The sequence below is a fragment of a genome, unplaced genomic scaffold, assembly GCF_019419815.1.
Source record: "Pyrus x bretschneideri cultivar Hongxiangsu unplaced genomic scaffold, Pyrus_bretschneideri_v1 Contig40, whole genome shotgun sequence".
In the NCBI taxonomy this organism is placed as follows: Eukaryota; Viridiplantae; Streptophyta; class Magnoliopsida; order Rosales; family Rosaceae; genus Pyrus; species Pyrus x bretschneideri.
The window spans coordinates 183,522-195,827 of record NW_025999724.1 but is presented as its reverse complement, the minus strand read 5'-3'; the positions used below and the strand labels follow the sequence as shown (position 1 = coordinate 195,827).

Genomic DNA, 12,306 nt, shown 5'->3' with positions numbered 1-12,306 from the left:
TACAAACAATACTTGATAAAAATCGACTGTACGATGCATGAAAAACGGACATGATTTACGGATTCTCACCAAAAGAATCAGGAGATGATCTTGTTGGTTTGAAGTAAACTCTTGTTTGTCCACCTGTACAATATGCCTTTTCACTTTTTACACACTTTTTTAATCTTCGACAGTCGAATCAGATAAATTGAAAAAGATCAAAAGACAGAAAGTAACAATAGACATTTAAAAAACAAAAATGATGTATGGATAACCCACATCTTTAACAATATGTGGTAGAAGCTAACGCCAGCATGTGTACCAACTACACTAAATAAAAAGGGGTAATGCTCGGGAAATTAATTTTAACTTGAATTTTGTAAATCGTATGACGCGAGTGTTGATGATTAAATTATAACTTAAGTATTGATTAATGTGTTTATTTTAATTTGTGACATATTATATAATTTGTAAATGTAGTTTAAACAATTAGTCTACCTAATATTACTCATAAAACGTTTTAGAAAGAACATTAAATACATATAATAAGTTAATAATTAATGAGTGAGTAAAACAGGAATGAAACATCCACTCAAAGTTTACTTATGTAGCAAGTTGATCAAAGAGTTTAATTTGAAGATATACAATTTTCGAGTTTTTACTAAATGCACTATCAAAATTGGACTAAATTCAACTTTTTAATATTAAAATTACATTTGTAGGCAATCAGTACTACGGTTTAGTTACATTTTTCTTCACTTGTAAGTGAAAAATCATAGGTTCAATTTTCGCAAAAAATAAATTTGAACAACATTGTTATGGTTAGCCTATTGTGAGGCTTAAGTCCACCTTCCATCCCGTGTAAATAATATCGTTTGTTCAAAAAACACTTAGAGCATCCAGATCAAGGTTGTCTTCTAATATCGTTTGTTCAAAAAACACTTAATTTTTTGTTTAAATTGTTTTTTGATAACCAATTATTTTTTATACGCTACATCATCAAATATGTGGGTCATACATTTGCCACATCATCACTTAACAGATATATGAAATTGCAACAAATAAAAGTTTATTTATGAGATTGAAATATTTTAAAGATGTATGAGGTTGCAGTTGTACTCAAATCTGAACAAGTGAAATGTAATTTACAAATATAAATGATAATACTATCATTATCGTGGAAAATTGAGCAAAGGAGCACCGAAGTGATGTCGTTTAATCATCTTGTTTCCTATTGGGATATCCAGAATCCAGTTATCGAATTCGGACTCGAGCTCGAATTTTTTGGCAATTTGGGTTTTATTTGTTGGTTGGTGAATCACTGAAGCTGATTTGATTAGAAATGATTGAGAATTTGAGAGAATCAAGCTTTGGATTACTACGGCGATGTCGGGTCGAATGCTGAAGAAAGTTTTTAAGGAACAAGAAGAAGAAGATCGACACGCAATAGAATCCGAATCAGAAGGAGAAGAAGAAATCCAGCAGCTCAATGGAAAAGCTGAAATCAATCCCTTCGACCTCCTCACCGACGACAGCGGCGGCGACGGCGACGATGACAACCAGGTTCACTTTTTTAATTTAATTCTTTACTTTTTTTAGTGGATTTAGGAAACTGAAACGAATTATAAATTAAAATGGTGAAATTTTATTGATTTTTGCGTTCAATGTGCTGAGTAGTCATCGAGCTGTGATGGGGTTGTGTTGGATTCCGTAAAAGGGTTTTACTTTGGATGTTTTTGTAGCGTAAGCCCTCGATAACGTTACACTTAGAGAAAAAGCAGGCAGCCCTCTGCGCTGCAAGTGGATCCCAAGTATTTGAATGCTGGCAATGAGCTGCGGAGAATCTTTGGCTCTAAGGTGGTAAAGTCGTTTGAGAAACATGAGCGAAGTGGTGGCAGTTCTAGGCTGGTGCATGGCGGAAGACGTGCTGCTCATATTCCTAGAAAAACCGTACTTGTCACTGCATCAGAGCATTGGCATCGCTGGGATGGCTCTTTTTCCATGGAATTTCTTAAGCGATTGATGGATATCACCACTTTCGGTAACATCATTCTCTTTGCTTCTTGTATTTTGAAATGAGTACAAAAACTACTAGTGGTATCAATTTTTTCTGCACTTAGAAGAAAGTTGGTGCTACTGATGGGCCTAGCTCAATGTAGAGAATTGTAACCGTTGTCAAGAAAGTAGTTGTCAAATATGTAATGACTCGTACTTTGGCAGACCTATAATTAACGGGTGTTGTTGAAGTTAATGCAGGTATGAATGTTGTGATGTGGTTCAATTGTTTTTGGCCAATTGTATTCATAGCTGGTATCCTGCTCTTTAAGCAAATGATAACTGTCTTTTTGAGTCAAATCTTCACTACTCTTGTTTCCTTTTCTTATTTCGAATTTTAATTTCTCGTATTTTTACATTATTTATGCTCACAGCTTAGAGTTTGCCAGACCAGGATTTATGAGATGTGATCTCGCGTCCTTTTGGTTTGGTTTTGATTCATGCATCATAATCTGCATTTTGATCTTATGTGCAGATACGTACATTCCTCATTCTACCTTCAAGCTCAGAGGGCATTTGAAGCTGCCAAAGCTATACATGATATCAATGGAATTGCAAGTATTTTGTTATACAATCCTTATCATTTGGATTCGCTTATAACCATGGCAGAGTACTATAAGTTTTCGGGTGAACATCAAATATCAGCTGAACTTATCTCGAAATGCTTATATGCTTTGGAATGTGCATGTAATCCAATGTTCACACCCTTGCAGGGTAATTGCCAACTAAAATACAGCCATGAAACAAACAAGCCTCTGTTCACGGTACCTTTTACTCACATGAGACATACGGATAGGCGTGGTTGCCATCGACCTGCTTTAGAAGTTTGCAAGTTGTTACTTTCACTAGATTCTGATGATTTGCTGAGGGATGCTGCAGAGCTTGTGATAGAGACACTAAGACATAATAGTAGCGATAAGGACGATTGGGCATGCATGAGAAAAGAAGCATTCTCATCCGAGAAAAACGAGTAAGTGTGCGGTAACAGTTTTGCATTTCAGCTACTTCTTTCCTAGTACTTTGTTTATCACCGTTGCGTAAACTTACAAAGTTATATCTGCTTATGTTAAGCCTGAATTTGGTAGAATGACTGACTGCTTGCTTGTTTGCTATAGGTACGCCCACTTGTTAGTTTCAGATTTCTCTGTCAGTGCCAAAGATAAAGACCAAAAACCGTAAACCAATTTGGTAGAATGACTTCCCTGGTGTTCTCAATCGTCTTCGGGATCTTCTTTGCCGGGGGCTACAGAGCGCAATTAACAACACTAATTAGCTAATCAAACCAAAAATAAACATCAATTATCAATCAAAATACCAATTTATCAGATCAAAAATTCACAATAGGCATAATTACCTCCGCGCCGAGCTCGAGAGCGCGCTTCTCAGCAGCGTCACGGGCCTTGGCCTTCTTGCGCTTCTCGAGCTTCTTCTGCTGCTTGAGCTTGGCATGGACCGCCGCCCTCTTCTCTTTGTTCTTTATCATTGACGGCAGAATCTCCATCTTCCTCTCCGGCGGTGGTTCTTCTCCTCCTCCGTCGCTTCCTCTTGTTACTAACGCCTCCCATTTTCACAATTGCTCGATCGAGATACTGCAGCTAACTGATAGCTCAAATCACCTTCTTCAATCTCGCGTTAGGGTTTTTGCTCGGCCACAGTAATAGCCACTAGGGTTTATCTAGTTATTGCCTGCTCCTCCCCGCACCGTTTTTCGCCCGTGTTTTTAACTTTTTTTTCTTTGGCTTAATTGAATTAACAGCCTCTTAGTCACTGGTAATCGGAAAACAGCCCATGTGATGAAAAAATTAAGATTTTAATTTATGCGGTGAAATTTATTAGGATTTAGGTTTAAAATTGAAAATTATGTTAACTTTTCGTTAAATTGATAGCACATGAGGCTTACATGTAAGATTAGCTTTATCTTTTAGAATCATATGTGAGTCTCATGTGCTAACAATTAACAAAGAGTTTCGTTTTAATTTCATATGTGTACAGTGTAGCTCACGTACTAATAATAATGTAGAGGGAGTTCTCAATTTTGAGTCTAAATCCTAACCAGTGACTTAAATCCTATTTTTTTTCACCACCAGGGTTATCTTCCGACTATCTTATTACTACGGTGACTAATAATCCAATTAGGCAATTTTCTTTTAAACCATTAATTTGCTATTTTATTTTTCAATTTACCATTGAACTTACAAGTCACTATCAATTTCTACCTTGCAGTTTAATTTTAGCCAATTTATACTCCTAAATTTTTATAAATAGCTAATTTCATCTATTTTTTTGTTCAAATTTATCATGTGGATAACATGTGAGCCACTTAAGGGTAGCAACATATTTCAGAAGGGTTATTTATTTACATCAAGGGTCATGCCTTGTGGCATTTGACAACATTCTTGATCTTGATCAACTGCTTGTGCCTGCTTGATCACCATCTCCTTTTGATCCTTGCTTTTACCCCACAGTAAAATGTAATGCCAGTTATGACAATAACAGATCCCATTATGCTGGTAGATTAAATAAGGCCAAAAATCAATTAGCAATGCGTTACCATGAAGATAATCAAAATTAATTATATGTAAACACACAAATTTAAACATCATTGAGTGACTAATTACCTTCCGAGGTAAATTTGTCCATGCATGAAAACTACATGTTTCATATGGTATGTTTTGAATGAAAAATTCGGGCTTAAAGGCACTAAATTTGAAACTACAATTTCAATTTAGTTTTATGAACAATTAGTTCATAAGGAGAGGTTCCTGCAAGAAACATAGAATGCAATATACTAATTTGAATATAGTGAATTTGAGATTCTTTGGGAACTCAAGTGTGAGAGCTTCATTACTACGAAAGTATGTTACGGTTCAAAGTATAAAAATAAATTATTGAATCATTAATGTTCAAAAGTGATCTTCAGGTCAATAATTTTGGATTCATTATCAGATTAATAGATTGCAGGCCATTTTAATTAATTCAATAAATCGAGCCATATAGATTCGATTGTAGAAGCTAAATAATATTATTGGGTCAAAAATATTGCCCCAAAAATAATTGGGCTGGGTGCCGTGAGTAGGCAAGGCCCTAAGGCCTCAGGGGTGGACTACCGGCCACGGGTCCAATTAAAAATAGGCCCAAAGGCTTTTAGGAGTGGGAGGAACCCCAGCCGCAGCTGGGTTCTTTGTTTGGACCGAAAAAGGGGTGTAGGGGGGGGGAGGTGTAGGGGTCACGGGCATGCTCAGGAAAATTGGGCTGCAAGCTTTGCGCTCGTGGGACAAGGCCCAGCCCTGTGGGCTGGCTGACGCTGGCCTGAGGGAGAGGACCCAGCCAACATGCTGGTGGGATCGGCTGCGGGCCGAGGCAACAGCGAGGTCTAGCAAGCATAAAGGCTTGCAGGCGCTGGTGTGGGCAGGGCTGCAGGCCCATGGTGAAGGAACCCAAACCAGGCACGGCCGGTTGTTTATACAGTGCCACAGTGGTGCGGTGGGTGTGCAGCACCATGTCCAAGTTCCCTTCTTTTTTTCAAATCTCCTAGAGTTTAGGAAACCCTAAATATGCTCCTAATTTAATTTGATACTTTGACTTACATATTCCACATAACAATTTAATTATACGATGCATGAAACAAATATATATATATATATATATTGACAAATATACAATATATATATATCGAAAGGAAAATATAAACATAGAGGGGTTTCTGCATCATGGGGAATGTTTTCATGCTTCGTGGACGTTTCAAATATTTTCTTTTATTTTAAGCGTACCTAATTAGTAGAAAATGAATAAGCCTTTGAATTTGGTGCATGATAGCCTCCTCCTACGATGCGTCAATTCCTCAGCTGCTGGGAAGAGCGTGCTGATAACGTGTTGTAGGCCTATTTGATTGAACGATCTAGGGTTTAGAGAGAGAGAGGGGCGGGCTATGGTTAGAGAGAAGAGAGAGTGATTTAATTGTGAGGTGTGTTTGATTCAAACCATTGTGCCTTTATTTATATTAATAGGATAGGTAAAAACCTCTCTCTTTAGGATTACAACATTTAATAGGTAATCTACTCCTAATAGGAATATATGATATATTGCCAGATTCCATAGAGTTTACACAATTACATTCATATTCTAAATATAACCGTCACACGGTCCTTTTTATCTTCATTCATTCTTATGCCCATTCATTCTTTTATCTTCGTTGTCATTCTTATATCAAATAAACATCTTTTGGACTATTTTGGGTGAAATGAGAGGAGAGGCCTGAGGCCCAAAAACAATCATTCCAAAATCTGTCTGGCTAACAACAAGAAAAGCAGTGTCCAACCAAGTGCAAGCCCAACTCCAAGTTTTAATATAGTTTCTGCATTTTGTTCTCAGTTGTGAACTGAAAATCTCAAAATCTGTATGCTTTTGGAAATGCACAGCGCCATGGAAGGCCTTTCCTGGTCAAAGACTACCACCACCACGGCGCTTCCCAGCTGGGAGACATACTTCTGGTGGCCCCAATCACCAAGACCCTCTCAACCTCCGGCACCAGCAACCTCCCGGACCCCCACACCCTCCCGCTCTCCGAGTCCCTCTTCCAAATCCTCCGCGCCCAGTCCCTCCCTCCACCCCAGAAAAAAACTCGACTTCTCCAAATGGTGCTCTCTCACTCATAACATCAAACACTCGGTTAGCCGTGCTTACAACATCTGACCTGACCAGTGCGGTAAAAAGTTAAATTCTAAACATTTCGGAAGGGTTGTTTATTTACATCAAGGGGCATGCCTTGTGGCATGTACCACATTCATGATCTTGATCAGCAGCTTGTGTCTGCTTGATCACCATTTCCGTTTGATCCTTGCTTTTACTCCACAGTAAAATATACATGCCAGTTATGACAATAACAGATCCCACCATGCTGGTAAATTAAATAAGGCCAAAAATTAATTAGCAACTGGTTAATATGAAGATGATCAAAATTAATTATATGTAAACATGCAAAATTAAACATAATTGTTAAACAACCACTAGACTTAAAAGCTTATCTTGTCCGGAAATGAGCTAACAATATTATATATCAAGGTTACACCCTATGTTGCACAGACACAGACACGAATATTGTGACACGTCGACACAACGATACAACAAATTCTAAAAAATAAGGACACGGACAAAGCTAGGACACGACAATTAAAATATAATAAATATTACATATATTAAAATGTTATATGGTTGAGCTTGAGAAAATGAACCTTCATTAGCACTACTCATTTTCCGTAAACAAAATTAAGCAACATCTTTTCAAATTATGCACACCCAGTCAAATTAATCAACATCTTGTTATCCTTATATAATTAAAACACAACAGAAGGAATGGCAAACTTGATTCCCATAGTAACCACGGAAGTCAAACAAGGAAGAAGGCTCCAGCAACACCAAAGTAGTCTTCTACAAACACCTTGCCAGATACAACTACTTTATATGGAAGGTATTATGTTGTGCGTATCTAAGGTTTGTAGGGACCTTAGTATTTATACAAGCTAAAGGCTAGGATTTTCGTCCATAAAGGAAACCTGATATCACTTTCTTAGCTACCAAGAAAAGTATCATAATCACAAGTAATTAAGGACTCCAATAATCCTACTTATATTATAAGACACTTAATATAAATTGATATCTTAAGAGATCAAATCACAATCTACATTATTCTCCAATATTACGTGTAGTAGACTACTTAAAAATTGATTTATATTAAATAATCCAACACATCTATTATCTTTGCAATAAGCAATAGTCAATCAAAAATTCAAAATACACATAATCCAATCAAAATACGCAATGCCCAATCAAAATATGCAAATGCTTAATTTTGGAGTCTTATCCTGCTCTGCTACTTCTGCGTTGATGCACTCCTGCAATGCCCAATCAACTAGTTGGTAGATGATGCGCAAGTCAACATAGGATGCGAACCCAAGTGGCTACAAGAAGTTAAGGAACTGTGAAGAGACAAAGAGAAATTGAAGAGAGGAGAGGGGGCGGGGTCCCTTCGAAAGAGAGGAAGAGAACTGAAGAGGGAGGCGCTAGATTAGAGAGAAAGGACTGAAGTTGGGTTGACCTAGATTACAGAGAGAGGACTGAAGTTAGGTTGAGGTCAAGGAGCTTTTAGGTTTTAGTTTCTATATTTTCAAAATCGCGCCAAAATGTTTTTAGATACATTAAGTGCTCCTTGTAGGAAGCATATTAAGGATTTTTCCAAGATTCGCTTACATTTCTACTAAGGATTGGTTCCAAAAACATTTATGTCATTTTAGGTCAGGGAGAGTGAAGTTAGGTTGAGCTTTAAGGTTTTAGTTTTTATATTTTCAAAACTGCCCCAAAATGTTTTTAAAAATGTTATGTGCTTCCTGCAAGAAGCGTTTCAATGGCTTTTCCAGGATTCGCTATCATTTTTTATTAACGATTGGTTCTAAACAAATATACCCTAAAAACTCTTTTAGCTATTTAAAAAACACTTCCAAACGAACTCTTGGAAGTTGCAAAGTTCTGCTTCTTATTCAATTGGCCGTTAGCCGTGCTTACAAATTTGATCTGACCAGTGCCGTAAAAAGTTGAAATCTAAACATTTTAGAAGGGTTATTTATTTACATCAAGGGGCATGCCTTGTGGCATTGGACCACATTCTTGATCTTGATCAGTTGCTTGTGTCTGCTTGAACACCATTTCCTTTTGATCCTTGTTTTTACCCCACAGTAAAATGTACATGCCAGTTATGACAATAACAGATCCCACCACACTGGTAAATTAAACAAGGCCAAAGATTAATTAGCAACTGGTTAATATGAAGATGATCAAATTAATTATATGTAAACATACAAAATTAAACATAATTGAGTGAATAATTACCTTCCGAGGTAAATTTGTTCATGCAAGAAAGAGAAGTCCAACATAGCCGCAAATATCTGGGTGACGGGGGTAAACGCTGCTGTGAAGAGTGCACCCTTCTGTTTCACACACCATGACATGCCTACGTAGCACAACCCTGATCCTATTACTCCCTGCAACGTCGATACACGTGAAATCCTAATTAGTTCTTGAAATAATATTCTAGATCGTAGCATTTGCATGGATTGATGAGATCGATGGAAATAATCCAACGCATGTACTAGCTGTTAAGCAACCACTAGGCTTAAAAGCTTTATCTTTTCGGGAAATGAGCTAACAATATTATATATGAAAGTCAGACCCTAGGTAGCAAAGATATGTACACGGATACTGCGACAGGTCGACATGGTGATGCGTAAAATTTTTAAAAAATTAACCACTAACATAGCTAGAACACGACAAGTTAAAATATAAATAAATATTACATATATTAAAATGTTATAGGATTGAGCTTGAAAAAATGAAGCCTCATTAGCACTACTCATTTTCCGTAAACAAAATTAAGCAACATCTAATTCAAAGTATGCACACCCAATCAAATTAATCAACGTCTATTATCTTTGCAATAGACAATAGTCAATCAAAAATTCAAAATACACAAAATCCAATCAAAATATGCAAAGCCTAATTTTGGAGTCCACGAGGATTTATGTCCTGCACGTAGGAATTAAGATGTGTACTGCGAGATCCCATCCTGCGCTGTTGCTCCTGTGTTGCTGCACTGCTATAATGCCCAATCAACTAGTTGCCTACTAGTTGCTAGATGTTGCGCAAGTCCATATAGGATGCGGAACAAAGTGACTAAAGGAAGTTAAGGAACTGAAGAGAGGAGAGGGGGCGTGGTCGCTTCGAAAGAGAGGAAGAGAACTGAAGAGGGAGACGCCAGATTAGAGAGAAAGAGAGGGCTGAAGTAAGGTTGAGGTTAGGGAGCTTTTAGGTTTTAGATTCTATATTTTCAAAATTGCCCCAAGCTGTTTTTGAAATTTATAAAAAGTTCCCCTGCCACTTGATTATGTCAAAACCGTGTTCAGGGTATGTCCGAGACTTGTCGCTATGTAGACACTCCGACACTTCGGGGTTTTGGATTGTCCGTGCAACCTGAGTTACACCCTCCTCCCGCACATGTTCAACATTTACATGGTGGGGCGGACTAAGAGAGAGACAATCATATAGGTGCAACCATTACACCATGTTAGACCAACCATCAAACCCTATAAACTTAAATTGTTAGAGTATATGGCTAAACCACTAGACCTAGGGAGACAACATGTTAGAAGACCATTAAACCCTAAGAAGTTCAAGCTTACATTGGCTACGAAAGATTTGAACGGTGAAGATTATAGTAGATGCAGAATAAAATACTCACAGTATATACGACACTTAAGATCTCCAACTTTCCCTTGAGAATCCACATTGACATGACAATGTGCCTCTGCGTGATGAAGCACAAGATGGCGGATTGAATGGCGCCGAAGAAGGACAAAATCGCAGTGCTAGAGTACTGAAAAGGGTAGCTCTTGCCGATCTTTGCTTGGATGAGGAACCATGAAGACCACAAGAGGCAGCCTGATGCCAACAATACTGAACCAACAGCCCACCTATCATTCTTCTTGGCCGATGAAAAAGCCATTGTATTGGCATGGTTTTGCATTTGAAGTGTGGATTCTGAATGTTGGTTGGTTAGTGGCATTCCTTTGTACAAGATCAATGACACAGCTCCACCAATACATATTAGGGCACCGAGAACTTTAGCCATCCCAGTACCCTTGTTCTTTATGTTCACTTTCTCTAGTCTGGAAAATCAAATCCAAAAATGAAGTTAATTCAAATAACAACGTCGTTTACCGACTTAGAATGTGAGAAGTTGTGAATGGGGGAACGCAGAACATTAGAGAAAATGAATGAGTATGGGATCACTATAGTACCTAATAAATCTAGTTTAAAGTGGTTCAGGTATTGGTTTATTAACTGTAATATGAAACTCACATACATTTCGGTTACATATATTATAAAACGCAGAGAAGATAAGAAGTCTGAATTATTCCAATGCCCGTTAACTAATCAGACCAATAACTTATTCTTTGTACTTTACCCAAATGGGAGACCCAAAAGGAAAGTGTTGACAGGCACCATGTTGATGAATGCACAGGAATATGTCGCAGAGGTGTACTGAAGTCCAAGAAGAAATAAGTAATGTGTGAAAGTTATCCTGAAAGCCACAAGTATTTGCCGAAAAAATCACATAAAGATAACATCAAATGAAACAACGTACAAAACTAAATCAGAAAAACCTTAAAGTACTGCTACTAACCCAATTAGAGCACTGATGAAAAGGTGGCATAAGATTCGAAATGTAAGCTCTGTTCTACTTTTTCTGCAACAAAACAAAAAAAAAAAAAAAAAAAAACTAACTATACGCTTAGTAGTAGTCGTTGATACCATATTTACTGATCATATTTTTCATAGAATTGAGACCAACTAGCAAATTAATATGATACATATAGAAACGAATAGTAAGTATATATAGGTTTTACCTTTCCAAAAAGAAAGCAATTGGTATCAAGAAAACAGCAGAAATCGACTGTCGATAAGTAACAATAATCAAACCACCCAATCCACCGTCAATAGTCTTCTTAAGCAGGATATTTACTATAGCAAATGCAAGGTTAATCACCAGCATGACAACAATAAACTTCCATTTTCCCCAGTAATCCATCGTAATTATATAGAAGTATTTTGATTCAAAGCATAATGCAGTAAGTTATTAGAGTGCTTCTATATATATTTATAGGTGAACCAGCCAGCTTCCTTCCCACATATATGGGGTGGATATGAATGGTCAAAATTCTTGGCATCATTTCCACAGGTTGATGCAATCAACGTGCAATTTTTTACGATACTTTCATGCCCTTTAGATGTCCTTTTTCAACAACTTTGTCATAAAAGTTAAGCAAAGAATCAATTAACAAGCATCTTCTCCAATTTGTGCATCACTATCTATGACGTCAGATAAATATAAATTCCACATTTCATTTATGTATATTTCTTTTACAACTAAGAGTATTCTTCGTAAACACTTTTTTACTTTGTGACATTATTTTATAATATAAATATTATAATGAGAACCGTTCATTTTCTTCATCATAATTTACAAAAAAAAATCTTTTGATTTGAAAGCCGTTTAGTAATTCATAAGAATCAAACAAATTGACACTTTATTATGATAATATTACAATTTTTTTTTGCGGAAACCTCAGTACAAGGCAAATTTTATGATAACAAAAATAAAGTTACATCTAGTTAGGAGGAAAATAAATCTTACTCTTTTAGAAACAAAAACAAGAATGCTAC

The 12,306-nt window shown here is 36.9% G+C and overlaps 2 protein-coding genes across 2 annotated transcripts; both read right to left on the bottom strand.

Annotated features, from left to right (window-relative positions):
• Nucleotides 1–3,009: 3,009 nt before the first annotated feature.
• On the bottom strand, nucleotides 3,010–3,535 carry LOC125469081 (ribosome production factor 1-like). The gene is made up of 2 exons (XM_048565992.1): nucleotides 3,389–3,535; nucleotides 3,010–3,277 (listed from the first exon to the last, which is right to left on the bottom strand). The coding sequence occupies exons 1-2, from the start codon at nucleotides 3,533–3,535 to the stop codon at nucleotides 3,182–3,184; spliced, it is 243 nt and encodes an 80-aa protein (XP_048421949.1). The 3' UTR covers nucleotides 3,010–3,181.
• A 5,111-nt stretch (nucleotides 3,536–8,646) lies between these two features.
• LOC103941495 (WAT1-related protein At3g30340-like) lies at nucleotides 8,647–11,671 on the bottom strand. The gene is made up of 6 exons (XM_048566220.1): nucleotides 11,490–11,671; nucleotides 11,267–11,329; nucleotides 11,048–11,164; nucleotides 10,322–10,748; nucleotides 8,917–9,068; nucleotides 8,647–8,806 (listed from the first exon to the last, which is right to left on the bottom strand). The coding sequence occupies exons 1-6, from the start codon at nucleotides 11,669–11,671 to the stop codon at nucleotides 8,647–8,649; spliced, it is 1,101 nt and encodes a 366-aa protein (XP_048422177.1).
• Nucleotides 11,672–12,306: the final 635 nt, after the last annotated feature.